The sequence below is a fragment of the Archocentrus centrarchus genome, chromosome 12 (genome assembly GCF_007364275.1).
Source record: "Archocentrus centrarchus isolate MPI-CPG fArcCen1 chromosome 12, fArcCen1, whole genome shotgun sequence".
In the NCBI taxonomy this organism is placed as follows: Eukaryota; Metazoa; Chordata; class Actinopteri; order Cichliformes; family Cichlidae; genus Archocentrus; species Archocentrus centrarchus.
Window position 1 is genome coordinate 10,304,372 of NC_044357.1, and position 27,977 is coordinate 10,332,348.

The following is a 27,977-nucleotide window of genomic DNA, read 5'->3' on the forward strand; positions in this document are numbered from 1 at the left end:
TGGATCGACTGAAGGGCCAGATGCATCTCTCAGGACTTTGCTGGGCTTTTTCCTATTTCTTAAGGACACAAATTTCAGATACTGTTTGTCTGCTGTAGACAGTTTTTTTAGGCCTGCCACTTCTTCTTTTGTCCTCCACTTGTCCAGGTTCCTCAGATTTTCAAGGACAGACTGCACAGCATGCTGAGATATGCCAGGTTTTCAGCTAATAGTGCTTTGGGAATCAGTTTGCTGGTGCAAACATACTTTTATGTGCCTGTCAAACTGTTAGCTTTGGCATTTGTCATGGATTCAAGAAAAGAAATTGGAACAAAATTGTGTTTTTGCGACAGGGTGTGAGTACAAAAAAAAGTCTAAAGATACAATTTAAAATTGGTTTACTAATTTGTTATGTGTAGATCCAGCACTGGTCCATTCGTTACGTTATGTGGCTTTTTTTATACTTGAATGAGTCATAGGTCAGTGTTAAGTGGCTTAAACAAAAAACATTGCTCTGAAATTGATCAGGTACAGAGATTCTACTGAAAATGAATAAAAAAATTAGACCATTGTCCAAAGAAAAACTATGAAAGTTGCATGCATGCTGCATAAGACCACTTTAAAGAACTGCAAGAAAGTCTGGCTCCTTGGAAGCAAAACAAAAAGAAATGAGGGGTGGCTCAAGACTTTTGCACAGTACTGTATGCTAGCCATCGTGTGGTAAATCTATAAAGATGAACGTTTCAGTATGAAGATACAAACATGTTTCTGATTTAAACCCAAAGGACAAAACTCATACACTCATCAGTATTTAAAATGAATTTAATATCTCAAAGGTTGACTTTGAAGAAGCTTTGCGTGTACATTATGTACAGATAAATAGATCTGGAGTAATGTACTAAAATATTTCATGGAGACACGGCCTTTTAATAAAAACATAAAATTTTAATGTAAACCCATCCTCTGAACTGTGTGGACTGGAGTGCTAGTCAAAAATTACACAAAAGACTTTTAGAAAAATCTGTACTTTTAAAGAGGAAAATGAAAATATTAAAAATCACTAAACTCATGAGTCAAAATTTCCAACAACTTCTGAATGACAATACAGTTATGGAGAGTATAGGTGTACAGCAAGAACATTGCTTATGAATTTGAAACAGTATCACTGAATGACAGGTCACATCGTACTTACATCTGAAGTTCAACTGAAAAATCATTTAAAAAAAAAAAAAATATATTAATGCAACCAGTGTTAATATGCCTCCTTTTTTTTCAGTGGACTTTCTGGCTAACAAAGAAACAAAGGCCTTTTTTCACTTTTATATTTTACAGAAATATTTTATAAAACCCTTTCACTTTCCTCCTACACTGTATACAGTGTGTTTGGTCTCATGCTGAGTTTCTGGTGAAGGCCTTGTGTTTTGAGATTGGCATGAGATTCACTGCTATTGGTTTGACTTGTTATTTCAAGGTTGTCCTCAGTTTTCTGGGACAATTTTGGTATACAAAGCCCCAAAATAAGGGTGATAAAAAGTAGAGACGGTCAAGTGCATTTTTCCTTTGTATGCCCGATTTTAACAGTGACACGGGTCACAAAAATGTCTCTTTTCTAAATTTAAAACCTTATCGGCTTTGCTGATTCAGCTCTTTTTTTGTTATATGGAGTTTAGCTGGAGTAAACACGGTTATATTGTTTAACAGTTACTAACTCTACTGACTGGTGTAAACATTTCTGCATGCAGAGCTAAAACGCTTCCTTCCACAAAGCACCGGTAATACTAAAGAGTGATGGAGACTGGCAGAGATGTCTTAATATAACCCAGTTACCTACAAGCTGTTAGTAAAATTAGCAGAATGTTTTAGTGTTGAAAAAATATGCTTTATACACTGTACACTGTATAGTGTATGTGAGAATACATTCATGTATTCATATTGACCGCATCAGTGCAAATAACTAGATATTTAATCCAAACAGAAAACAAAATATACAGTACCTTTATCTAAAAGGAAGCAGAACTCTGGCATATATAATAATAAAATATAAAAAACACCCACACAAACACAAGCTACCATCCTACAGTCTGGCAACAAATCATTAGACCTTTGTCTCTCGACAATAAAGAGCTTATCAGTAATGCCAACTAATAATCGCTTTCAGTGCTATGATACTGTACAGTGGTGCATTTAATAAAAGCTACTTTTCGGCCGCCCCCTCATTGACGAGGGGTCGCCACAGCGGGTAGCTCCGCATGTTTCGATTTGGCAGGTTTTTACGCCGGATGCCCTTCCTGACGCAACCCCAAAAAGGGATTTGTGTCTCCTCCCGGGAACATACCGGGGACCCTTCGCTTATTAGGCGAATGTGTAAACCACTACACCATGGAGCCACTACAGTGGTGCATTTAATACTGCACATAAATGTATGAAACACTTTCTGATACAAAAATATTTATCTATAATGCAATAAACTTTGCATTGGAACAAAAAATAGTCTATAAACACCAAAAAAGATAACCCGGGGTACAATACAGAAACAATCAAACAATATAAAGAATAAATAACTTATAAACAGGTGCAACAACAAAAACTTCTTTTTTTTTTTATATTGCCATTACTGGACCATTTTTACATTCTTGCTTAGCAGCACAAACTCCCTTTATATCTGGTTTACAGGAGTATTCACTGTCCTGGAGTCGCACAACTTATACACAAGTAAGCAGTCTTCTGCTGCCTCCGTGTGGACAGCAGTTTTACTACTTGTGAAAGTCACATCACTGTCTTCCGTGTTCCTCTGCCTAACTGATCTTCTGCAGCAGTTTATCCTCAATGAGTTCAAACTGCACGCTGACGGACATTTCGGCGATGAACTGGTCGCATCCTTCCTTGGTCACCTGTTTGCAGTATCGCAGGTCGATATGGCAAATGCTTCCACAGCGCTTGAAATAGGTCAGCGACTGGTCTGTGACCCTGTTACAGACTGCAGGGAGAAATTGGGTTGGAAGAAAATGAGCAAATGGTGCATAACGGGTCACCTGTACTGGCATAAACTCTGCACACGCGTGGATAAATCAGCCTTTCGGGACAGGAGTCGAAAAGTCCCAATATGATGTGCTTTTTCCCCCCCTTTTTTTTTAAAGCCAAAATAAATGCTACCTTTTTTGACTTTTATAATGGCCCTTTGATTCACTGCTTTTAAGATTTAATAGTATTCTAGGAGAAAAAGTATGAGATCCAAAATATTTTAGCATTTCTGAACAAGAAAGCAGAACAAACATTATCCTCCAAAAGCAACTTAAAACTCAATCAGTGCAATGAAAACAAAGAAGAATAACTTTCACAAAGCGGTGGAGAACCCTTCATTTAATCTCCACACTGACAGTGCTGGGCAAAAGTCTTGAGCCACCCCTCATTTCTTCATATTCTGCTTCCAAGGAGCCTGAGTTCATTGTAATTTCTTAAAGTGGTCCTGATCAGTAGCTCTCCAGGCCTTTCTGCAGGTCAGGACATTGGCTGCCTTTTCACTCAGAGGAATAAGTTTGGTTTTTTGGGGGTTTTTTTTGTTAAGCCACTTAACATTGACCTATGACTCATTCAAACATAAAAAAGCACCTAACTCAGGGGATAAACCACTGTTTTGTCTAGACAACAATTTCCCCAAAGAAAAAGGTTGTTAATGGTATCGTTAAGCTCCTAACGCCAATAAGGTGACTCTCAAAGAGCTATTGGCTGATAACTCCGCACGGTATATAATGTGAAACTGAACACGTGGAGGACAAAAGGAGTGGCCAGCCTAAAAAACTGTCTACAGCAGATGAACAGCATCTGAAATGTGTCCTTAAGAAACAGTTCAGTCAGTGGTTTTGAGAACTTGTCAAAACTGATGGAATTATGAACTCAGAAAGATGCTATCAGATTTTGATCCACCATTTAATACCACCTGGAAAGCATCTGACTTGTAACAGCTTCATTTATCAACATGACAATGATCCCAAACACACTGCCAATGCAGTAAAAGTATACCGGGATCAAAAAACACATAATGGAACACTATCAGTCATGGATTGGCCTCCCCAGAGCCTGGACCTCAACATTATTGAAGCAGTGTGGGATCATCTTTACAGAGAACAGAACAAAAGGCAGCCAACATCCAAAGTAGAGCTTTGAACGTCCTTCAAAAAGTCTGAAGAACTATTCTTGAAGACTACTTAAAGAAATTAGAAGTAAGCTGCTTAAGAGAGTTCAGGCTATGATGAAGAATAAAGGTGGTCACACCAAATATTAATTTTCAAGCTCCTTGGAATTGTATAAACTCTGTTTTTGCCTTAAATACTGTATTTCCCTGTATGTTTGTACAAGTTTCAATAAATCACTGCACCTATTTCCCATTTTTCCCAACAATATAAAGAAATGAGGGATGACTGGAGACTTCTGCACACACTATAGTGAACCTGCATCAGGCAGACAGGTGCCAAGTTTGGGTCTAGTCGGCAGTATGCTAAAGCACACTATCACTAATGGGGTAAAGCTGTTCTTATATATTCCTAATACTAATTGTCATTTAATAAATTTAGAATTTAGCCATAAGTCAGTGGCATAACTCTAATACAGGAGATGGAGGGGAGTTGACCTTTTGAGAATGATATCTATATCTATTTTCCTTTTTATGAGCATGTTTTAACTTTAGAGCCTATATAGACAGATTCATACCTGACAGATTGATGTCAGTGAGCGAGTCTCTGGTGGTTGTCCCTGCAGCAGTCAGGATGTTGACGGACTGGTCAGTGACGTGGTTGCAGTAGCTGAGGTCCAGCTTAGATAAGAGGGGCATATAACGAATGATGAGGCGCAGAGACGCGTCAGTGATGTCCAACCCAGCCAGACGCAGGTCCTCTACGTTACGCAGTTTACTTCTGTTGTCCAACTGACCTGCAAAATGTTTAAAAACAGAGGGGAGGAGATTAACAGAGGGATAAAGTAAAGAGAGACCATTCACCGTATACAGTTAATGAGTGTCGAAAAGACAGTCAATAAATCCCCCAACAGTGAAGTAATCCTACTGACAACTGCTGTCTGTGGATCTAAAGCCTCACATAACTCATCTCTATGCCAGAGAGCTCCATTGTTGTCTACAAACAACATTAAAAGGTACAGATCACTCATCTGTGTGACATATTCCTGCAACAGGGCTGCTGTAGCTAAAGCTCCGATTTTTCATTCATTCGAGGCTAATAATCCTGCAGGCCGCAGTAAAGCCACCATTTACAGCAATTTGCTAAATTGAAGCAGCCGGCCTTTTTAATTTAAACGAAACTGTACTGTGATCCCCTCCTTAAAAATGCAGATCTTCAACAGGAACCAGTGGCTTGGCTCTGGGTCCGAGTAACATATGGAGTAAGTGGTCAAGTACTGATAGACTGATTCATTTAACATCTTTTTCATTTGTCAAAACCTTTTTTTCCCCCACACGTGAACTCATCGGTAGAATCAGGTCCACGATTCTCACATCCAGCACATGACAACATGAATTTCAGATGATACTAAAAGGCCTCAGTTTGGTTTAAGGGAGGATCTGCCTGGATAGATCATGCAGCTAATTTCAGCCAAGCTTTAGCTATTGGACAGTTGGCCTCACATTTGACCCCAGAATACTTTGGCATACAGAGGAGTTCACTGTTGACTCATTAACTGTAAGGTGCAGAGGTCCTGTGGCTGCAAACCAAGCTCAAATCATCAACCCTCCACCACCATGACTGACAGCTGACTGAGGTGTTTGTTTTTTTTTTTTTCCTGGCATTGCGCTGTGCATCATAGCCAAACATTTCTATCATAGTCTCATCTGTCCAACAGGCATTGTTTCAGAAGTCTTGTGGTTTGTTCAGATGAAACTTTGCAAACCTAAGCCGAGCTGCAATGTTCTTTTTGGAGAGATGAAGCATTCTCCAGGCAACCCTTCCCAACAAGCCACACTTCTTCACTCTTTTTCTAACTATGCTGTCAGGACTGTGTCAAAACCTCTGTTTTTTTTTTTTTTTAAAGACATACTCACGCTTGCTGATGATTAATTAATGAAGTCCATTTGATTAGCAGCACCCAGCTGCTATTTACTTTCTTAATTCTTATGGCAGTAGTAAGGGTCTACTTAGTTTGTCACAGGACTGCACAGAGTCCTGCAAAAAAAAAAAATTGTTTTTCACATGAATATAATTCACTCCACCACCAACCCCTTCATCTTCCAAATGAGGATGTTTTCTGACCCTTTAAAAGCTGAAAATATCAATTTCGTATATATGATATATATGAGACAGGACAGACAGAAATCTTTTCCAGAAACAGGAAAAATGGAAAATAAACATGAGTCAGTAGATTAGAGGTCGTGAGTATTTCACAAACTGCCATTACACTATGTGGGCTTGATAGACTCAGGGAGGTAGTGCATGTATGATAACAGCTGAGAAAAATATTTAGTTTAGTCCATAAACTTTTAAGTTTGTGTACTTTGAGCTTGTCATTGGATGAATTGCCACCTCAGAATTTGTATTCTACCATTGTGAAACAGAGTGACTTTAAACATGTTAAGTATAGCAATTAAAACACACACAGCTCTGTGTCTGTTTTAATTGCTATACTAGTCCACCCATTAACTTAGTTTCCCCCCCCCTTAATCACACTCGCTCACTCAGTCAATAATGTTGTCCTAGTGTCTGATAGTTTAGACAGAGAAAGTATTGGTACCTGGCCTATTATCTGTGGGAGGCGATAGCAAGTCTCTCATCTGAGCGTCTTTCAGTCCCTCGACCCACTGAACATCCAGAGTTCGCAGGAGAGGACAGCTGGAGGTGCAGAGAGCAGAGACGGCCACCCACGAGCATCCGGACAGAAGCAGCACGCGTAGACCTGTAAGGACACAAAGAACCTCGTGACACACAGTTTTCACAGAAGCAATACACAAACTGTGTGTTGTTTCTGAGTTTTCCGTCTCAGATGCAGCAAGCATTCTTAGCAAAAACTGAGTAGCAAATAAAAACATGTAAATCCTCTAAAAATATCAACACAGAAAAGGCATTTAATCAAATACTATCCTATGAAAAAACAAAAGAAAGAAAATCACACAGCTTTTTATTTTAAATTCTCTGGAAAACTGAACATGCAAATTTTCAGCACATTTTTTCATTCTCTGAGACACTGACATGCCATCCACACTGAAAGGCTGAGCTGTGTTATGATGCAATATTATACATTAAGTAGTAGACAGCTGCTGGTAGTGACCAAAGGGTGAATCAGTGCACCCTCAGCTATGGCTACCCAGGCTAAGTAAAAGCTGTTCATGCGGCTCTCCCAGAAACCGCTTTGTGGACCCACTGAGACAAGCTGCAGCAATGACTCTGGCTGTGATGTGGATTATGTTTGGAAAGGGTTTAACACCAACCACATGCAGTGGCTGCATTGCATTTATCTTACAGTATTTCTGAACTCTTCAAATATATTGCTAACACATCTGTCATAAAAAGAACCACAGGTTTGAATAGTTACATCACCACAGAGTCAACCACAGGTCCAAGAAATAACCACATTAATTCTCCTTTCAGCAGAGTGTAACTGTATTTTACCAGCACAACACATAAGAATCAAGAGAAATGGAAAAAAAACTATTCTGAGTGAGTCCCAAAACTAGTTTGAAAATACTGCTCTCCCCAACTGTGACCATTAGAGGGCTCTGTAACATGATGTTTTGAGTACATTTGGCTTTGCAGTCTCAACTAAGGTAAATATGCTGACTAAAAAAACCAAAAAACACATTTAACCAAAATTACTCTAAGTCCTCTTTTTATTTTACATAATATTGTTGTACTGTATATCTGGTTTATTATGACATATTATGACATAAGCCAAAGGGTTGTAAAATTGTGTTGAGAGTCACTGTCTCCACATCTCTTTTTAAAGTTGTTTTCACAACAGCTAAAAGTGAAGACTGCAAGCTTGAAAAATAATCCCTTCTAAATTGTCCTTTAATAAGAAACACTCCACTTTGTGACAGTTCATTATCATTTGAATAATTATGTAGTGAGACTAAGTAGATTTCAAAATTGTTTCTCTAAAGGCCATCAGACTCACTCTAAACTGTATCACTCTCTCGCTCTTGTGGCTTATGCGTCCCATGTTAATAAACACATAAATACACAAAACTGTCACATAAATGCTTCATTACTTGTACATACACTATATTGCCAAAGGTTTTCACTCACCATTGAATCACTTCCATGGTGTATAAACCAAACACCTAGGCATGCAGCCTGCTACAAACATTTGTGAAAGAATGGGTCGCTCTCAGGAGCTCAGTGAATTCCAGTGTGGTACCGTGATAGGATGCCACCTGTGCAACAAGTCCAGTCATGAAATTTCCTCACTACTAAATACAATCAGCTGTTGTTAGGATTATAACAAAGTGAAAGTGATTGGGAATGACAGCAACTCAGCCACAAAGTGGTAGGCCACGTAAAATCACACAGATGTTGAGGTGCATAGTGCGCAGAGGTCGCCAACTTTCTGCAGAGTCAATTACTACAGACTCCAAACTTCCCGTGGCCTTCAGATTTGCTCAAAAACACAGTGTGTAGAGAGCTTCAGGGAATGGGTCTCGAAGGCTGAGCAGCTGCATTCAAGCCTTACATCACCAAGCACAGTGCAAAGTGTCAGATGCAGTGGTGTAAAGCACACCGCCACTGGACTCTAGAGCAGTGAAGACATATTCTCCGGAGTGATGAATCACGCTTCTCCATCTGGCGATCTGATATACGAGTCTGGGTTTGGCTGTTGCCAGGAGTTCCAGTTAAAGAAATTCTTAATGCTTCAGCATACCAAGACATTTTGGCACTTTCATGCTCCCAACTTTGTGGGAACAATTTGGGGATGGCCCCTTCCTGTTCCAACATGACTGCACACCTGTGCCCAAAGCCACAAAAACATGGATGAGCAAGTTTGGTGTGGAAGAACTTGACTGGCCTGCACAGAGTCCTGAACTCAACCTGATAGAACACCTTTGGGATGAGATAGAGTGGAGACTGTGAGCCAGACCTTCTGGCCCAACATCAGTGTCTGACCTCACAAATGCACTTCTGGAAGAATGGTCAAAAATTCCTATAAACACACTCCTACACCTTTTGGAAAGCCTTCCCAGAAGAGTTGAGGCTGTAATAGCGGCAACGGGTGGGCCGATATCATATTAAACCCTATGGATTAAGAATGGGATGTCACTCGAGTTCATATGTGCGTGAAGGGAGACGAGCAAATACTTGTGGCAGTATGGTGTATCACTAGGTTGTTTCATACAGACACAAACACACCTGTGTACTGTTGGCTGAATTTATTTACCTGGAAGTCTGTTGATGAGCCAGCTGAGCTGCTTCTTGGAAATGTTGGTCCAGCTGAGGTCAAGAGCTACCGGCTGCCTGCGGATGATCCCACTCAGCATGAGAGGAGTGATGGACTTACAGCGATTCAGATTGATGTGCTTCCAGAGCCTTTTGTCACAGCACCTGATGAGAGACACAGCAGACATTTTCTCTGGACTGGTGTGATGAAGTGAAGGAGTCATGTTTTCAGATCCACAGTCTTTCTACTCACCATCTATTCCAGGTCCTGCAGACACGCATGCAGACACAAAGATCTCTGTGAGTGAGGTGACCGAACACCATCATCCAGGTTTCTCGCTGCATTACGTGTGCTTCGCCATCATTCAGGGGCAGTCTGTCTGGAGGGGGGCTGATGGGAGGGGGCCGGATCACATGCCGCTCCATTTGGATACACTTCGGTGGCGACCGGCAGGGAAGTGGTCGAGGGCATATTGGTGTGATCGGAGAGTTTCTGTTCCAACCGAGTGGCGAGTAACCACGTGGCGTCCCGTTCATTTCCCGCCCACGATGTCGCAGCCAGTCCCCCAGGTCGCTGCTGCCGTTATTGAGAGGCCACCTAGGCTTCTGTTCGTCTACTTCGCTCTCAGGCTCAGATTTTACTGGCCTTTGATTCTGATTGACCAAGATGTCCTCAGTTTTCAGTGGCTGTCTGTTTTGACTGATGACACCTTCTTCTGTTTTAACGACTTTACGGCTCTGATTAGCAGGTGGGTCCTCAGTTTTTAGTGGTTTTCGGTTCTGATTGGTCACAGAGTCTTCGCTCTTAAGTGGTCTGCGATTGAGGTTGGGTGGGCTGTCCTCCTCCTTTTTCACTGGGCCCAGCTTCTGGTTGCTCTGACAATCCTCTGTCTTGGGTGTCTCTTGGCTGAACTCTTTGCTCACCTCCTTGTTGGGGGGACGTCTGCGCTGATGTCGCACTTTAAGCTGAGTGGGGCTCAGCTTGGGCTTCTCTTGGGCTTCTCCTGACTCGCTGCTTGGTCCCGCTCTGGGAGAGTTGGAGGAGGATTGGTCACTTTCTCTGGCTGTGGATGTTCTCAGCAGTGGGCTTAGAAGAACCTCTGCATTACTCTCTCTCTCTTTTTTCACAGTCTCCTCTTCCTCAGCATCCCCTTCTTGGTCCTCATCATCATACTCATTTTTCTCCTTTAAAAGCATCCTCTCCAAGGACAGCCTATCTTCTTCATGATCCTCCTGGTCGTCTTCTTCATCACCGTGATCATTCTCTGTCTTAATATGCCGCAGCAGCTTCGAAGTAAATGAATCATCTGGTTTTGAAAGCTTCTTCTAAGAAAGAAAAGAGGGAGAATAATTGTTTTTAGAGCAGTCAGAATTATCAGTTTTTCAGCATAAAGATCAGGACAGTCAAAGCTCTTGCTTTCTTGACATATTTCAAATATATTAAAGTTTTTTAATTAAAAATCTGCATCTTAATTAAAAACTTTAGTGTCTGTCTGCATTTTAAGCAACACTACTAGTCAAAAGTTTGGACACACTTTTGACTGGTACTGTGTAACACTGCAAAAGTCTCCAGTCATCCCTTCTCTCTTTATGTTTTGCAGGGAAAATTGGGAATAGGTGCAACAATTTAATGACGCTAGTGCAAACATAGATGGAAATACAGTATATAAGGATATATATACGGCATTGCAAAAATCCTACTTCATCCCTGTCAAGCGGTCTAATCTTTGTTGGTATTTTTTGTAGTTTCAGCAAAAGAAATTATATATTTTACTGGCAGGCTGCTAGTAACAAAGTCCCTACATATACAATTTAAAATAGATTTTTTTCTAAGTTGTCTGTTATGTGTGAAATGAGCGAAAAAGCAGCCAATGTCCAAAGAAAAACTTTGAAAGACCTTCAGAAAGCCTGGAGACCTATTGTTGGTAACCACTTCAAGAAATTACAAGAAGGTCTGGCTCCTTGGAAGCAAAATATAAAGAAATGAGGGGTAGCTCAAGACTTTTGCACAGTGCTATAGTTATATTCTTCTACTCTTGGTTTTCTGCATCTTGATCCTTTATAATATTTCCAGTAAGCACAACATTTAAAAAAAAAAGTCTTTTAAATATAAAAGACTAAATAAGAAACTACTCAGACTGTGACTTTCCACAGAGACAAGGACCTCACCTTCTTTTTAACAATGATAGGCTCATCATTGGTGTCAAATAGTTTCCTCTTTTTTCTAAGCGGATTGTCCTCCAGTCTTGGTCGGGGCATACCATCCAGAGAAAGTAAGGGGGGACGTTTCTTAGGAGGCTCCTCGTCGTTTTTCTTAGCGATTACATCTCGTTCTGCCTTTCTCTTCACAGCAGATGTGGTAGTCAAGGCAGGAACAGTTGTCGGAGCCACCATGGGTGGGTCTGGCTCTTCCTTTGAATCTCGGTTTAACCGTGGTTCTTTCAGCAGCGAGCCGGGAAGGTTGGATGCATACTTAAACCCTGGCCCTCTTTTTTGCTTTGAGGCCAAAAGGTTAGGAAAAAAGAGAGTACAACTTTATTTCTCTGGTTCTTAGATTCTTACTAAAAATCATCCGTTTAATAAATGCATCATTCTGATATATGCAGAATAAAGTCCATACTGATGCTTACTTTTCCAGTTTTCCCAGCATGGTTACACTTTGGGCACTCCCAGCAGTTTGGCAACTCATCATTGACTACTCCATTTGAATCTTTAATCTGAACAAAAAGAAAACGCAGTGACTATTAAACCGTGTTTGACATGAAACAAGCAGCTGACTCAGATCTTTACCTTGAGACAGTTAGGATGAACAATCTCATTACAGATGGAGCACTCCATGAGCATAAGGTTAAACTTCTCTTCTTCATCCTCCACTGTGTCCTCCTTCCCTGCCTCGCCACAGACAAGACACACTGCTGTGTGGGGTAGTACAGGCTAGAGGAAAGAAAGAAAAAAAAAAAAAGGCAGTGCAGAAAATAAAGGCTGCTGCATCAGCTCACGCTCCACTTATGAACAATTCATTGGCTTACCAAAATTTAACCCACACTTTTTTCAGAAGGGTGAAACAAAACAGAGCTGGAACAATTTGCTTTCAACAGCCTACTCATATGACTCAACTAAGGAACCAGAAAATTAAAAATCCAGTCTGAGTGATGGAAAAATGTACATGGGCAGGAATTTATATAGCGCTTTTCTTGTCTTATCGACCACTCAAAGCACTTTACGCTATAAGCCACAGTCACCCATTTTATACACACACACACACACACACACACACACACACACACACACACACACACACACACACAGCTATAGTGTTTTATTCTATAGGTGCAGTACTTTCTCCATCTTACACACACACACACAAATTATACAGTGGGGGCAGTCTGGGGTTCAGTATCTTTGTTGAGAACATGTGGACCAAAAGAGCTGAGGCTGCTCTACCTCCTGACAAACAGCCACCTCTAAACAATAATGACATACTGATGTGACAGGAAGAATACGATTTACTTCACTGATTGTTAAGACAATGGTTGTTTTATACAGTTGAATAACTCTTAATTGTTGATCTAAAAGGCTGATCATTCAAGTCTGCCACTATAACTTAAAAAAATGGGTCTGATTTACATTGATATATATTCCATATGAATCCATTGTGTTATAACCCTAACAGCTAGTTCATTATTTACCGTGAGCTTCAATCAATAACATTAGCCAACCAACAAATGGGCTAAAGCAGCATGCATATCGGCTCGTGATGAACTGTGGGTTATACTTCGCTCCGATGACTGCTCTGTATCAGCGTAAGTTAATATGGAGAATGACTTAAGCATGTTTTGCATTACTTAAATATGAGATAGAGTGGATAAAAAGGCCAGGACCCAAGTGCTCGCTCATTATCTTGTATCTGGTGTGGTTAAACATTAAAAGAGCACTTTTCATCATCTATAATGCAGAAACAATCAAACTCAACCCCTCTGCATGTCTCTGTCCTTGGTACTGAAACATACAAACCAGGTCATTGTCACTCCCTCCATGTGTGTAAATGCTATCATAACAGCAAATATCTGCTATTGCTGCTTGCATTATCTGTATTACATGTGTCACAGCTAAAACAAACAGCAGCTAAAATCCAATCAGCAACTACTCCAGAACCACACGGGTGCACTCATAGTCAAGTTTATAAGAAAACACCTGTTAATTAGGTTCTCAGTCATCCAGATCTTGGCAGTCTTTAGCACTTGAGTTGAAGGCAACTGGACTTCTTTTTAGATTCCTGAAGGTGTTTCACCTCTCCTTCAAGAGTCCTAAGGCCAATCCCCAGGGGAGTTCCCATTATTTTCCCAGGTATCTAATCCTGGAACCTTTATGTTTAAGGTCACATGGGTCAAGGTGTGGATGGGGGCTGAAACACCTGGAAAGGGACTTGTCTTGAATGGGGTTAAATACCTGGGACTCCCCATCAGTTTTGAGAACTCATGAAGCCTCTCGGATGAGAGATGAAACACTCTTCATCAACCTAAAAAAAGAAGTGAAGCTGCCTTCAACAAGTGCTAAAGACTGCCATGATCTGGATGACTGAGAACCTAATTAACAGGTGTTTTCTTATAAACTTGACTATGAGTGCACCCGTGTGGTTCTGGAGTAGTTGCTGATTGGACACAGATATATTGCCTTGCACTTTGAGAGGAACACCCTTCAATCAGTGCAGGAGTATGAAAGGGTATCAAGGAAGAGGACTACAGGAACCACCTCTGCTTCAACCTAAGATGCAAACAGTCCAGACTGGTCCCTGAGTGCTTGTGCCTTGGGTCCGAAGTCAAGGGACATAAAGTTAAGCAGATCCTATGAAAAGCACAGAACCAACTCCTGAGTGAAAATGATAGTCTGAGACTTTTAATTTAGATAACAACAGATACAAATAAACAGCTATCCTGGCTTTATACAAAGACAAATACTTCTAAAGCTCACTGATGCATTAGAAGCTGTTTGTTTAATCTGTAGTGAAACCAAATTGCAACTGACAAGCTTTGGTTTTCATGAAAGGTTAAATATGTGAACTGTTCCTTGTCTACAAGCAGTGACTCCTTCACTCATAGTGACACCAAAATGCCAAAGGCTTACATTTAAATAATCATTAAACAAACAACATATGATATGTTAATCAGTAGGTTTTAGAGAGCCTATGGAGGTGTTTCCATCCATGTTCAGTATTTATCCAAAGCTAAGTGAATCACCCACTGGCTCTACCTTCTTATTTAACCAAAGGCTTTGAAACGGCTACCAATCAGAGACCTCGGGAAGTTAAAACAGCACGCATCATCCACATAAAACAAAAAATGGAAATGGGAAACTAACAATTTTGAACAAAAGCATATCAAGCTCTGCTTCATGCTTTAGAAGACACGTCATCACACCTGTGCTGAAGTCTACTTAGGCTCTTCCAGGTGTTGGGAGGAATTGTGGCTCCCAGGAGGCCCATCATTATCACTTGTTAAGCTTCATACTGCATTAATGACTTTCAACTGGAAAGAACTGCTTTTTGTATTCCTATACTTGAAATAGTGAATGGTCGGTATGGATTTAGTGAACTTTTGTAATGGAAAAGAATCAGCTTTCCCAATTTTTTTGCTTTAATTTGTTTTTATTTATGCAGCTTTTTGCCCTTTAGCCAAAAAAAAACAGCCCATGATTTGTTTGTGTGTTCTGTAATCTTATTGAAAAAAAGCTCATTTTGCATGCGCGCACCACACAAAAATTCACTCACACGTAACATACTTACAGCAATGCACTGCCTCATGATGCAGGACTGCTTCATCCGCCCCGGCCCGCCAAACTTCTTCATGTCTTTACAGAAGTGACACTCTCCGCACTCCGTCCGCAGACACGCCTCGCATTTGCGACAGCGCGTCCTTCTCCGCCTGGCACCAGATGTTCCCCGACTGGCCGACAGCTTGACTGCGGACGCAGGAGATGCTGCCATCTTAGGTTTCGGCCGGTTGGGAGGCCGGGGCTAAAAAAGACAAGGGGGACAAAGTGGGATGCATCAGTAACCACAAGCCAACAAGTATGCACTTAAAGGTCAGATACAGTCATGTGTTGGCAAACGGTGAATGTGTCATTTTCAAAATAGTCATCAGTACTGTGCAACTATATACAGTACCAGTCAAAAGTTTGGACACACTGACCCATTCATTTGACTGGGTAAGTGTATCCAAACTTCTGACTGGTACTGTATTAAGCATGCAGCGGGATGCAGTACAATATGAGATATGGAAAGTTCATTATTATAAGGGATGCTGCGCAAATTTCTCTTTAGGATGTCAGTGTTAAAGTACTTGCGTCATTAGTTTCCACTACCTCTGGTTTGCATTCTTACTAACAAACTGCTGTACATGTTTATCATCATTCTGATGACTGATTATTTAAATTTTAATAATGAAGCTCTACAGCCTAGCGGCCTTTTAGAGAACACTTACAATCATGTTATGTAAAAAGAAAAAAAAAAACAAACAAACAGGCTATTAAATCCAGCTGCGGTTGGTGCTACAGCTGACGTATAAAGTATTGCTTAATCCTTTCTTTGTTTTTTTCCATCTCTGGGTCAAGATTTCCAAACATAGACGAAAGCAAAATGAAAACACCTGCATTTATATACGCAAACAGCATATAGCACATATCCACAAACCTGATCGAAACATGCTGTGCATAAACACATTATTCACGCCTGGTAAAGCTCAGAGTACGAGAGAAAACAAACACATCAAAAACGTCCCTGGAGGCGTCTTCCAAATTTAGCACCTCACTTGCTTGCATGTTTCTACTTCAAAGGGAAGCTGCACTTATGGCTACATTTCACACATGGATCACTAGGACCTATTATTCTATGATTTAGAGCAGTGCATATTATTAAATGTGCTCTATTTAACAGAAGTGGGCAACTGAAATAAGAGGTCTTTGATCAGCATCATTATTTTTTTCTTGTGTCATATATTCTGCTCCCCCTCAGGCTCACATCCCCACCACAACAATGTATTTTTAAAACATGAAAACCACGAGTCAAAACACTGCCGGCCGTGCCACATGAAAAAAATAAGAGTGCAGTGTGTGAGATGAAATAAACATGAACGAGGAGTGCAAAACACTGCAGCTCTTGGAAATGAAGATCGGATTTCTTTAGTTACATCGGCAGTGCAGATTTTCCTAGTGTCAGCATAGCAACAGCCACGTCCCATTCCCTAACAGAACAGTCTATGACACACGGACTTGTAACCAATAAGAACTGTAATGAGACTCTGTAACAAAAAAATTAAGTACCCTCTATCTTACGCACGTTGCAATAATTTATTCCAACAATAGCCACAAAATTGACTGACACAGCCAGTCAGATATGTGGCGACCAGACAGGATTAGAGTGAGATATTGGTGCGCGCGTGTGTGCGTGTGTGTGTGTGTGTGTGTGTGTGTGTGAGGGATGGTTGGGGAGGGGGTGGGATTAGGAAGAGAAGAAACAATGAAATGAGACCAGATTACCCAGCAAAACAACACATGTGATGTTCTGCAACTCAGCTTTTGCCATTTAAGTGTCAGGTGACAAGCTGAAGTTACACTAATGTCAGATCACATGAAACAACAGGTAACCAGGTGGTGCAGGAATATTGTCTTCATTAATGTTTGTTTATAGCTGTAACTTGACAGGTACATAAACCAAAGGGAAACAATAAAAGGCACTGCTAAAAAGGTATTAAAGTAATTAAAGAGATTTTGGATTGCTGTCTATATTATCCACTAATTCCCCTCCAACCCTCCCCTCCCTGCAGACTGATAAGTGGGGTGATCTCTGAAGCAGATATCCCTGTGTGACACGCAATATTAAATCACAGGAAAGGTTGGCAACAGCAACCAAAGACAACCAAAGACAACCAACTTCCTTGAAATCCAAGAACTCTTGACTAGAAAATATATCACCAGTAGCACCTAAGCATTCATCAGCATGTTCCAGAAGAAGTGCCTTTTTACAGCAAGGATGATCTTTGTCCCACATTTTTCCCTTTTGTACAGTAACAAGGACAGCACGGGTGACCCGCTAATCATTTCTTGGTACTTCAAAGCTCATTCAGCTGGAAAACATTATGAGAAGCAGACTCTTGTTTTCAGTGACACAGCCCTGAGCTGGTAGAAAGATACCCATCATCGCAGTGAAGACACCACACACTGCAGAAACAATATGGCAAACTTCAATATCAGATGGCTGATAGCAGCAGTCCATACAACAGTGTGATGTCTGAACTCTGCACTGACATAAACACACCACGTTCACATTGCCACGATGCAATAATTGTTACCAGTTTTCACAATTTCTCTGTAGGGGGGATACAGACAAGAAGACTTCTGATTGAAAATCAATGACAATGTCAATCCATTACAAACTCTCCATACTTACAGAGTGTGCACAGCATGCTTTGGTGATGTCGAGACCACACACCACAAGCATACAATCTGGCAGTAATATTTCACGAGTTGTTAAGGTTGAGGCTGAACTGCTATCACTGGTAAGACAGTGATTTACTGCTGTGGACATAACGCATCTCTAAGATGTTTGAATAGTTTAACTTTGGCTGAAATAAAACTTGAAAGGAAAAAAAAAAAAAAGCCTTTTAAAATCTGCCAGCAGAGCAAGATGGACTCATTCATCTGTAGTCAGCATCTTTTCAATCTAAATGCAGGCACAGACTTAATGTGAGGGGGTGTGGTTCGGAGTAAAGCATATAGTAGAAGAAATATTTAAATGAACAAAAACACATTCTGTACAGTGTCTGTGTGGGCTCATTCTATCTTAAATGTGCCCAACATTTACACAAAAATGTGTTTTTTCCACTAACACATACTGAAAAAATAACCTTTTTTTAAAAAATTATTATTATTATGTCATCTATTCTGGCATGCAATCGATACTTTTACAATCAAACCGTTCATCTCCTGCACCTTCACACAACCAATAGCAACCCCGGGCTATATAAACATAACCTCCTATTGCTGGATTTATCTCACAATGAAATGCGAGCATGCACGCACACATACACAGCAAATCTATCACCCAAAAATAAATAAATAAATAAACAAAGGCAAAAAAATCAAAGCCCAAGCACAGAAGGTAAACTGAATCAGTGCTTTTGTCTCCAGGTATCTCCATTTCTTCACTGCCCTGTGATGCTGCACACTGCTACGTCTGACAAGCATTCCTCCGGCGGCCTCATTTACGCCTGCCTGCAGGGCTTTAGGGTGCTAACCTGCTCCGAGTCTGAGTCGTAGTCCTCATCATCAGCGCTCAGCGACATGGCCATGGCTGGTTTTCAGACACCGTCCAGCTCACAGCAAACTGACATGGCTGCAGTCTCCTCCTCCTCCTCCTTCTACTCCTGCTACTGCTGTCAGGCCTATAGCCCTCCCTCCTGCTCCAAAGCTCCACAATACCACAAGCAGATGTAGGAAACACATACAAGTCTGTCTCATTAATATGGATCGACTCACTGAAGAAGAGGAGGGGGCACTGGGTAGCGCAGAGCCAATGGGAAGCTGCTGTGCATCAGAATATGTACTGGGGGGAGTCTGCCTCTATCCAATGTGGAGAGAAAATGCAGTAAAGGTATTAACATATTTATGATGAGTAGCACAGGGAGAGGAGAGCAGGCTCTGAACAGCCAGAGCCAGATGGCATCTCATTACAAAAGGCAAACACAAAGAGGCCCCACGACCAGCAGCTGGCCTTTGGAGGGCCCAGTGGGGGAGATGCTGAGGGTTTCTGAGACCCATACAAACTTCATTTTCATACATTCATGTAAAACTTAAACTTTTAGCTGAGGCTTCTGTGTCTCATGCGTTTGTTTGGATAGATTTTTAATTACACATACTCAGCGACCTAACATAAAGCAGCATTGCGGCATATTGAAACACTTTTTACTAATTAAAATTGTATCTCATTGTAACCATCATACTGTTTGAAGTCATTTCTTCCAATTCTGACTTGCTTATGTTTTGGGATATCTTATGTTACACTGGGAGTGAGATAAGAATGATACGGATATTGAGGAGAATGAAAGAGGCAGAGAAAGTATGATTTTTTTTTTTATTTGTGATGATGAATGCAAAGGCTCAATTATGATTTTACAGTCTGATGCTCAGCTCAGGGTTAGAGAAACTCAAAGGTAAAATGGCACAAACATCAAGGGCACTTCAAGCCTGCCAACGTCAAACAACTACTTTAGTCTCACAATATCACAAATTTAAATGGATATATCGAGTGCACGTGCACTCAAAGTGGCACTCATGTATCGAGCACCTGTAACTACTAAAGAAATGACAGCAAAAGGGAAAACAAGAGCAATATTTCTGGGTCTCAGTAAATATTTAGTACACCTGATGTAAAACAGGTAAGGCAGTGGCATGGTAAGACGTGTCATATAATTTTTGCTCATAGTAAACAATGTTTTAATGGACAGTAGAGAGCGAGTCCATTAAAAGCTTGTTTTGGATCAAGAAGGCAAACCAAAAAGTGTAATGACAACAAAATACACATCAAGGTATGGAGAAGAGCAGAAATATATAATTAAAAAAAAATCTCATCATTTACTTCATCAGGCAATACTGAAGCCTTTTAAGACAAAATTATGCAATCAGGTAAATCTTAAATCTTCTGCTGTAGGGAAGGAGTGCAGTGATTGGTGGGATGAGAGAGAGAGACGGGACAGGACCTGAAGCTGCTTCTCACTTCAAAGGTTATCACAGGAGAGACTAAATTATTCACAATACAATAGTACCATACTGCAAGTTACCCACTAATAACTGTCCTATACCTGAAATGCACCTATATAAAATATAGGTTAAAAAAATAAATATGCACACTTGTAGTGATGGGTGAATATCCTTTGAAAATGGGTGCTTGCACCACAAAGTCAAGCAAAAGATGCATTAGATCTAAACTACATAGAGATTTTTATAATAAAATGCTCATTAAATGGATTTGCAGGCACCAAAAAATTAAATAAAAGCACTATATTTGCTGTAAAAGAAATATAGAGTGTCACATTGCAGATGACACATTCTTACCTTTATGGTTTTCTTAGGCCAGTACACCACAGGATATCCAGTGATGGCTAATTTAGGGTCATCATCAGCATGCTCCTTTAAGACAACCTAAACAGCCGCAGAGAATAAATAAATAAAGGTGAACTATAAATTCTATCTGTCAAGTAACCTTATGTGCATGCAGCAAACAAAATGTTTTTTATTTTACCTTTAAGTCCTCCAGCAGGGCTTGGGGGTTCTCTATTCCCACTGGAACGCATTTCTTATTTTCCGGGAGAGACTCGAGCTTCTCAACCAGTGTCCTTAGTCCCTTCACTTCAAACTCTGTCAAATGAATCCATTTATTCTGAGGCTCTGAGGTCGGCGAGTCAGAGGGGGTTTTGGGCAAATCTAAAGAGGCCGAGCTGGGATTACAGCTATCCTCAGAGTCGACAGATAAAACAGCTTTGAGGTGTTGGCCCTTCCCATTGTCAGGCGAGCAGGGGCCATCCTGAGGAACTCTCTCTAGTTTTTCACCCTGCTCATCTCTGACTTGAGTCCCACATGAGTCCTCGTTCATGTCTTGACTCCTGGAGTCAGAGGAGGGGCTTTCTGTCTTTGACTTTGTCTCATAATCTGCAAGGACAAAAGCAGATCAGTTATAATGGACATTTTTGTTAATGTGCGATGGTAACACCTCGGAGCAATCCTGAAATCCTAGGTTTTATTACCAAACATGTCTCGTATTACATGAACTCCACAGTCCATCCCCCCCCAAAGATTCTAATCTAATCTCAGTGACTTCCTGTGACATACCAGCTGGGTTAGGCCCCAGTAAGTGTATTCCCCAACCAGCTGGTGAGCGGTTGCTGGAGGCTGCTGGCAGTTGCTGGCAGTCTCTAGGTGAAACTGGTTACAAAGAGGTATACAATGCTGCACCAAAAACCTACTTGAAACTACTTTGGTCACCAGTAGCGCGCAACCAAAGCAATCACAAAGAGTTTTTTGGTGCAACACCCTTTTTATGAGTGATTTCATCTGGAATCAGCCAGCAACCACTCACCAACCGTTTGGGGAAAACACACTATTCCTTAGAAACCAGAGGTTGCCAGGAGAGTCTGGGACTGGTGTCTGGGACCGTGTGACTGAGGCCTTACTTAATTTCACTCACCCACAGATTCTTTAGGGATCTCCTGAGAAAAGTAGGACCGTTTGGTAAGGCAATGCAGGTATCTCTCCAGGACATACCAGCAGATCTCGTAGTAGAAGGGGAAACGAAACTTGGAATGAACCTGAAGATGGCACAATAAACGATTTAATTCCATTTTAAATGAAATTATGACAATCAAAAGTAAATCTCAAATATTTACTTTCTAAGTACCTACGTAGCTGTCATTTCAGTAAGGTAAAAAGAAAACTGGCCAACTGTTACTGCAAAGGTTTTGATGCATATAAAAAAAACAGCTTGAAAGGGTAGTCTAACTAGTAAAAGTAGTAAAAAATAAACATTTTAATTATAGAACCAGGCAGCTGCCGTCTTTGTAGGGATAAACAGTCTAAGATTTTTTTTTTTTTTTTTTTTTACTTGAAGCAATATCTTGCGCTCTTTCACTCAGACACTGTCCTCTAATGTGCACAAACAAACATGCACAATTCTTCAGTAATGCAACTGAAACCTCAGACTGGCTCATATTTAACAGTAAGTGAAAAAAAAAACAAAAAAAAAAAAAAAACCATAAGAAAGGGCTACTTCATCCAAAAATGAGTCTTGCAATAAGGACTTTGGAGCACCACTAAATAAACCACCACACCTCTTATTCTCCTCTCTCCTCGCAAGTGAACTTTTCACCTTCCCCTGGTTCTCAGAGAGATTAATTTAGCCCATGTAGAGTTTACTATATTGCAGTCCAGATCAGAGTTAAGCCACACAGTGAAGAAAATAGACTCCTACCTTTGTCCTGTTCTCTATCTCATGGATGGTAAGCTGCATAGGAATGTTAAAGCTGTGCAGAATGTTGCCTCCAAACACCAGTGTGTCCACAGGAGTATAGACAGCATGGATCCACCCTTAATTGCAGAGAGATAAATATATTAGAAAATGGTCAAATATTTAGAGCTGAGCATTAATGGAAGCTAAGCTATTCCTGCTGTCTACTTTAAGACAACCATGCCAACACACCAGATGGGATGAAGAAGGTGTATCCTTGTTTAAGCTCCACTCTCTGGCATCCATCAGCTCGGTCTCCCAGGAAGACATCGCTCTGCTTGCCTGACAGGACCCAGTCCTCATATAGGGCAAGGTTATAGGGAGTTGGAGGCACAAGCCAGAACACCTGAGGAGAAGAAGTCATTTCTATTTGGAGGTTTTGCTGTATAGAGCCTGTAACTGTTAACAACATTCATTGGTTTGAGAATATATTAGCAGCCATCTTCTTAGCTGTGATCATTATATCCAATAAAAACAATCCTCCTAAATAAAAGCTTTATGAGAATAGAATTAACTTACTTTCTGTCCTTTGAATACATGATACCAAACTGAAGTTCCCCCAAAATCAATGTGGAAGTCTGTGTAGCAGCCCTTCACGCTCATCAAACAATACCTAAGAAGTAAATTAGAAAATAATTTAAGAGAGATACAAAGCAACTAGGTAAGCAGAAAAAAAGTGGTGAAAACAACACAGCCAATTACAAAGCAGCAATAATCTCAGACTATTACCAACACAGGAAACTCTCAGGAGCAACACAGCATAGAGTACTCTTCATAATAAGGCAATTCTCCTCTAGAAATTAAGTGAGAAATGATTAGCAATTCAAGACACAAATGATTTGCCAATTTAGCTAAAGAGCATCATCTCTAAGAGAATCCCCACTGACTTGCAAACAGTAAAAGGAAAGCACTTCCAAGGACATCTTGCACACGATGATATTGTGAATCCCACTGAGAGTGAATCTGACACCTTCACAAATAAGAAGAAGCTTGTATTTTACCAGCTGAACCTTCAGTCAAACCACTAAGCCAGAATAAAAAAAAAATCCAAGAGATCATTTTTGGCTTCTTCACAGCTTTTTCATTTAAAAACATGTGCATTATCACCACATGAAAGAAGACAGAGTTCATACTGAATCATAAATGAGAGCACATCCAGGGTAGCTTTGACTGCAACGGTAATGAAAAATTCACACTCCACAGCCACTTCATGACTTACACCTTGCTAGTACTGGGTTGGACCCCATTTTTGCCTTCAGAACTGCTTTAATTCTTCATGGCACTGATTCAACAAGGTGCTGAAAACATTCCTCAGATTTTGGTCCACACTGACATGACAGCATCACGCAGCTGCTGAAGATTAGTCAGCTGCACATCCATGATGCAAATCTCCTGTTTCATCACATCCCAAAGGTGTTCTACTGGTTTGAGAGCTGGTGACTGTGGAAGCCTTTTGAGTACAGTGAACTCACTGTTATGTTCAAGAAGCCAGTTTGAGATTGATTTGAGCTTCACACACACAGTGTACTATCAGTGTACCATTAGAACATGGGTACACTGTGATCATAAAAGGATGGACATGGTCAGCAACAACACTCAGGCAGGCTGTGGCATTTTAAACAATGCTCAACTGGAGAAAGAAAATACCCCCACCACCATTATACCACAACCAGAAGGGGGAACCGTTGATAGAAGACGTTCATGCTGTTTTGACCTGGTGTGGTCTTCTGCTGCTGTAGTCCATCTGCATATTGTGCATTCTGCATACTGTGGTTATAATAAGTGTTTGGGTTTTTTTTAGTTACTGTTGCATTTCTACCAACTCAAAGCAGTCTGATAGAAATGGTTGTGCAGGAAAATCCCAATAGGTCAGCAATTTTTGATGACCAGCCCGCCTGGCACCAACAACCTTGTTACATTCAAAGTCAATTAAATCACCTTTCTTCCCCATTCTGATGGTCAGTTTAAGCTTCAGCAAGTTGTCTTGACCAAATCTACATGCCTAAATGCAATGAGTTGCTGCTATGTGACAGGCTGATTAGATATTTGTGTTAGCGTGCAGTTAAACAGATGTAACTAACAAAGTGCTGGTGAGTGTGTTCTTAAATGTATACCAAATGTTAGGTTAATAAGCAATATTCCTTGTGTGACAAATATTTAGGAAGCAAATAGACAATAGTTCAGGTTCTAGCCCCCAGCAATTTCCAATGAAGCCCTCAAACCCGTGAGACCAGTGAGTCTGCTAAAAGGAAAATTATAAAAGTACAGATTATTGAAATTTTGGGAAATGGCTTCATTTTAGGTAATAAATGACATACTAGCCTCTGCATTATGTCTGTGCTGTGTGCTGAAATTGCTGCAGTAAAATCTGATCCTTTAATATTCTACTCTGTTACACACTAACCCACTGTCAGCATCCACTTAACCTCTATGAACAATACAAAAGATTAGCAGGGTGTCTGTGTAATAGCAGAAAATATGGGCAGCTGATGTTAAAAGGACAGGCAGCACTGGTTTTGATTCCTTTTGATTCTTAACCAGCTGATTGGCTGAGAGGTGTGTGTGCAGTCAGACCACAGTTGTTAGAAACCTTTCTCTTATGCGGGGGGGGGAAAAAATCCTGCTGCCTAGCAACAACCAGGAGCATGTACAGGAGGTGACAGTATGCAGTACTCTGCCATGATGGAGCGATGGATGAGAGATGGGAGGAGAAGCAGACATTTTCTACAAGTGTTTTCTATATTCTTGCTCTACACAGTATTTTTTCCCCCTCATAGACTGGCAAGCAGCTCCAAAGAGAACTTCAGCAAAACAACTGCACCACGGCAGCAATACATACCTTTGGACTTTTGGGTATTTCATCTCTGAGATGATATTGGTAGCTTCAGTCTGACTTTGCTTCAGACCAGAGGGCCACATGTTGTCCACCCAGTCCACCTGATCCACCTGCGGCAGCAATCAAAGCAGCACATTCAGCGATCGGTCACAATGTTTTATTATTTTCTTTTTTGTCATTCTTCTTTGAATCTTTTACTACATTCGTGACCTCTATCAAACCTCTCATAGTATGATACACAGTGAGGATCAGGGCAGATTACCACTGTGGGGCGCTTGATGAGGTTCTCCAGCTTGGTGTGGCTGAACTCCAAGCTGATGACATTGAACAGTTTGTCCCGCTCTTCCTCTGGTGTCTCATAATAACGGACAAACTGAGCCATGCTCATTTCAGAGCCTTTCTGAGTGCTCACATCCATAACATCCACAGAGCGGCGGCTGCCTGCAAAAGACAACCGGTGCACACAATGAATTTAACCAATGAGCACTTCCATTGTCATTAACATACAACCCAGTAAGTACTGTCTGTAAGTCAGTGTATGGTTTGCCATATTTATACACAGAGAAGTTGTACTGTTGCAAAATATACTATTATGAACAAGCGCTCATTTGTAATTCACAATTTTAACCACTAGATGGGGCAACTACACCCCAATCGTGCCTTAACTTCATTTCTTTCATGGCACACTTTATACAATTATATTGCAAGACATTAAAAAACAGCTGCAAACAGAAAATCTTCTAAACTGACTTTTAACATAACCCCACAATATGAGCAAGAGGCCCTGGGTGCACCTGCCATAATGACCCAATATCACACATTGCTATGAGAGGCAGACACAAGAGATACAGATACAGAGAGACTAATAGACACATGCACACTACATTAATTATATCCTAAAAAAAAAAACAGAACACATTGAATCAAAAACAACACCAGTGTATTAATATACATGATTACACTAGGACTCGCTTTTCCATCTTTTATGTCCATGTCTAATATCTGGCATAAGCAACACCCACTAGATTTGGCTGGTTGGTATGTAGGTGAATATATAAATCACTTCTACTATATTCCTCATGTCAGCAATTTTTTTAATTACCTGATTTAAAAAAAAAAAAAAAAAAAAAAAAAAAAAAAAAAAAAAAGAGTCTCTTTGTGAATTATGACAAAATTGACATTTCTAGTTAAGACAAGAAATCACTATCCTGAACCACAGCACCTGCCAAGTTGTAATTAGTGCAGCCTGAACATGTTTCTTTACAGCATTTCCTTCCATAAACTGTGCTGTGATACTTTGAAGATGACTGCAGTCATAGCACAGAGTGCCAGGACGATGCCAAATTATTCAAAATTTCCCAAGCATTGTTATTTCAGTTATTACTGCAAAAGCTATTATTCTCAGAACAATATGCAGATATGCTTTGGTGTGTTTGAACCCAGGCTAAGAGTAACTAGTATATTGGTAAAGATATGCATGCATGCGTGTGTGTGCATGTCATGTGTGCCCACTTACCAACTAGTCCTTTAATTTCACTGACTGTAAATTCTGGATCTGGCATTCTGCATATTTGTAAGAGAGGGATGCATGCCATTTAGTTGCCAGATTGCTAAAGCCATAAACATAAATAAAACATAAACTGAAGCATATTCCAAGGAAAGATTCTCACCTGATCCCTAATTGATCTTTCTCTTTAAAAATGAGAGGGATCCTTAGACCCTCCTTTTGCACATATTCATAAGTGAAGTCTGCAAGACAGCAGTTTCATATTTAGGTCCAAAGCATTTTTAAATAACTGCAGTCACATCTAACATGTAGGAAATTAGATATGCACCGTGCTGCTTTACCTTTACCCTCCATTACCCGGATAAAGTCTGCGCTGTAGCTGTCACTGAGGACCTTTTCCTCCACGCTGAATCCTCTGATGTTTGCAATTTCCTCCACATCGGACAGGTCCTCGTTTTCGTCGTACATCCTCCGGCAGATGGAGCGCTGCCATTGAAAACGAGATGGTTTACATGACAAAACCTGAACCATGCGGGGAGAGCAAACTGTCTGCCACATAGGCCACTTTCTGCCCCCTCCTGCCTCCGTGAATGGTCAGTATGACTTCTGTGACGGGACTGTACCTTAATTTTATGTCTGACTTTCAAACTGGAGCAGTGGGCTGCGTTGAAGTTTTGATATTACTGCAACAGCATTCATTTTCTTGAATGTGTGGAATAGTGTAAAAACCACCAAACGAGGATTACCCGGGGGGAAGGCAGCTGTGGGTGTGATGTTTAATAGTGATAATAATAAAATGTTTGCTCGACTCTCCTGCTCTAGATATTGATTTATCTCGTTTTAACTACGATACGCTGGCTCAGCTACTACAATCATAAAATAGGTTGTAGAACCTAAAATGTGACAGTTGGTCGTTTTTCCTCGTTTGCTTAAACTTGAACATCTTAAGCGACTTGACGAATATCCCAGCGCTCACAGTTGCAAACGTTAGCTTAGCTTACTAATTAGCTCGCTGCCAGTCTCGCCTCATAAGCTAACGTTTAACACGGCAGATGGTACACACCAGCCTGCGTCCGGACTCAGCACACGTCTCTGCGGCCTGAGCCATCCTCTTTTACGATTGTTTATCGGCCGCTCAGTCTCGTAAATGCATCTCCGTGCGTGGCGAAGTTGAGAGAAAACACTTAGCACGCTTTACAGGTTCAAAACAAGGGAACCATGTTTTTGTGTATTACG

General features: G+C 40.7%; 1 protein-coding gene across 3 annotated transcripts; it reads right to left on the reverse strand.

The window, feature by feature from the left end:
• Nucleotides 1–826: 826 nt before the first annotated feature.
• kdm2bb (lysine (K)-specific demethylase 2Bb) lies at nt 827–27,977 on the reverse strand. 3 transcript variants are annotated; one of them, XM_030742481.1, is made up of 21 exons: nt 27,805–27,977; nt 27,083–27,227; nt 26,905–26,983; nt 26,751–26,797; nt 25,497–25,675; nt 25,238–25,344; nt 22,918–23,011; nt 22,591–22,744; nt 22,363–22,478; nt 21,583–21,703; nt 20,641–21,047; nt 20,454–20,540; nt 15,130–15,360; nt 12,138–12,281; nt 11,978–12,064; nt 11,517–11,843; nt 9,601–10,673; nt 9,349–9,512; nt 6,712–6,873; nt 4,687–4,905; nt 827–2,956 (listed from the first exon to the last, which is right to left on the reverse strand). In XM_030742481.1, the coding sequence occupies exons 1-21, from the start codon at nt 27,847–27,849 to the stop codon at nt 2,775–2,777; spliced, it is 4,170 nt and encodes a 1,389-aa protein (XP_030598341.1). In that variant the 5' UTR covers nt 27,850–27,977; the 3' UTR covers nt 827–2,774. The 3 variants fall into 3 exon arrangements, with proteins under 3 accessions (XP_030598341.1, XP_030598340.1, XP_030598342.1); XM_030742480.1 differs by having other exon boundaries at nt 11,517–11,852; XM_030742482.1 differs by lacking the exon at nt 27,805–27,977 and adding an exon at nt 27,365–27,608 and having other exon boundaries at nt 11,517–11,852.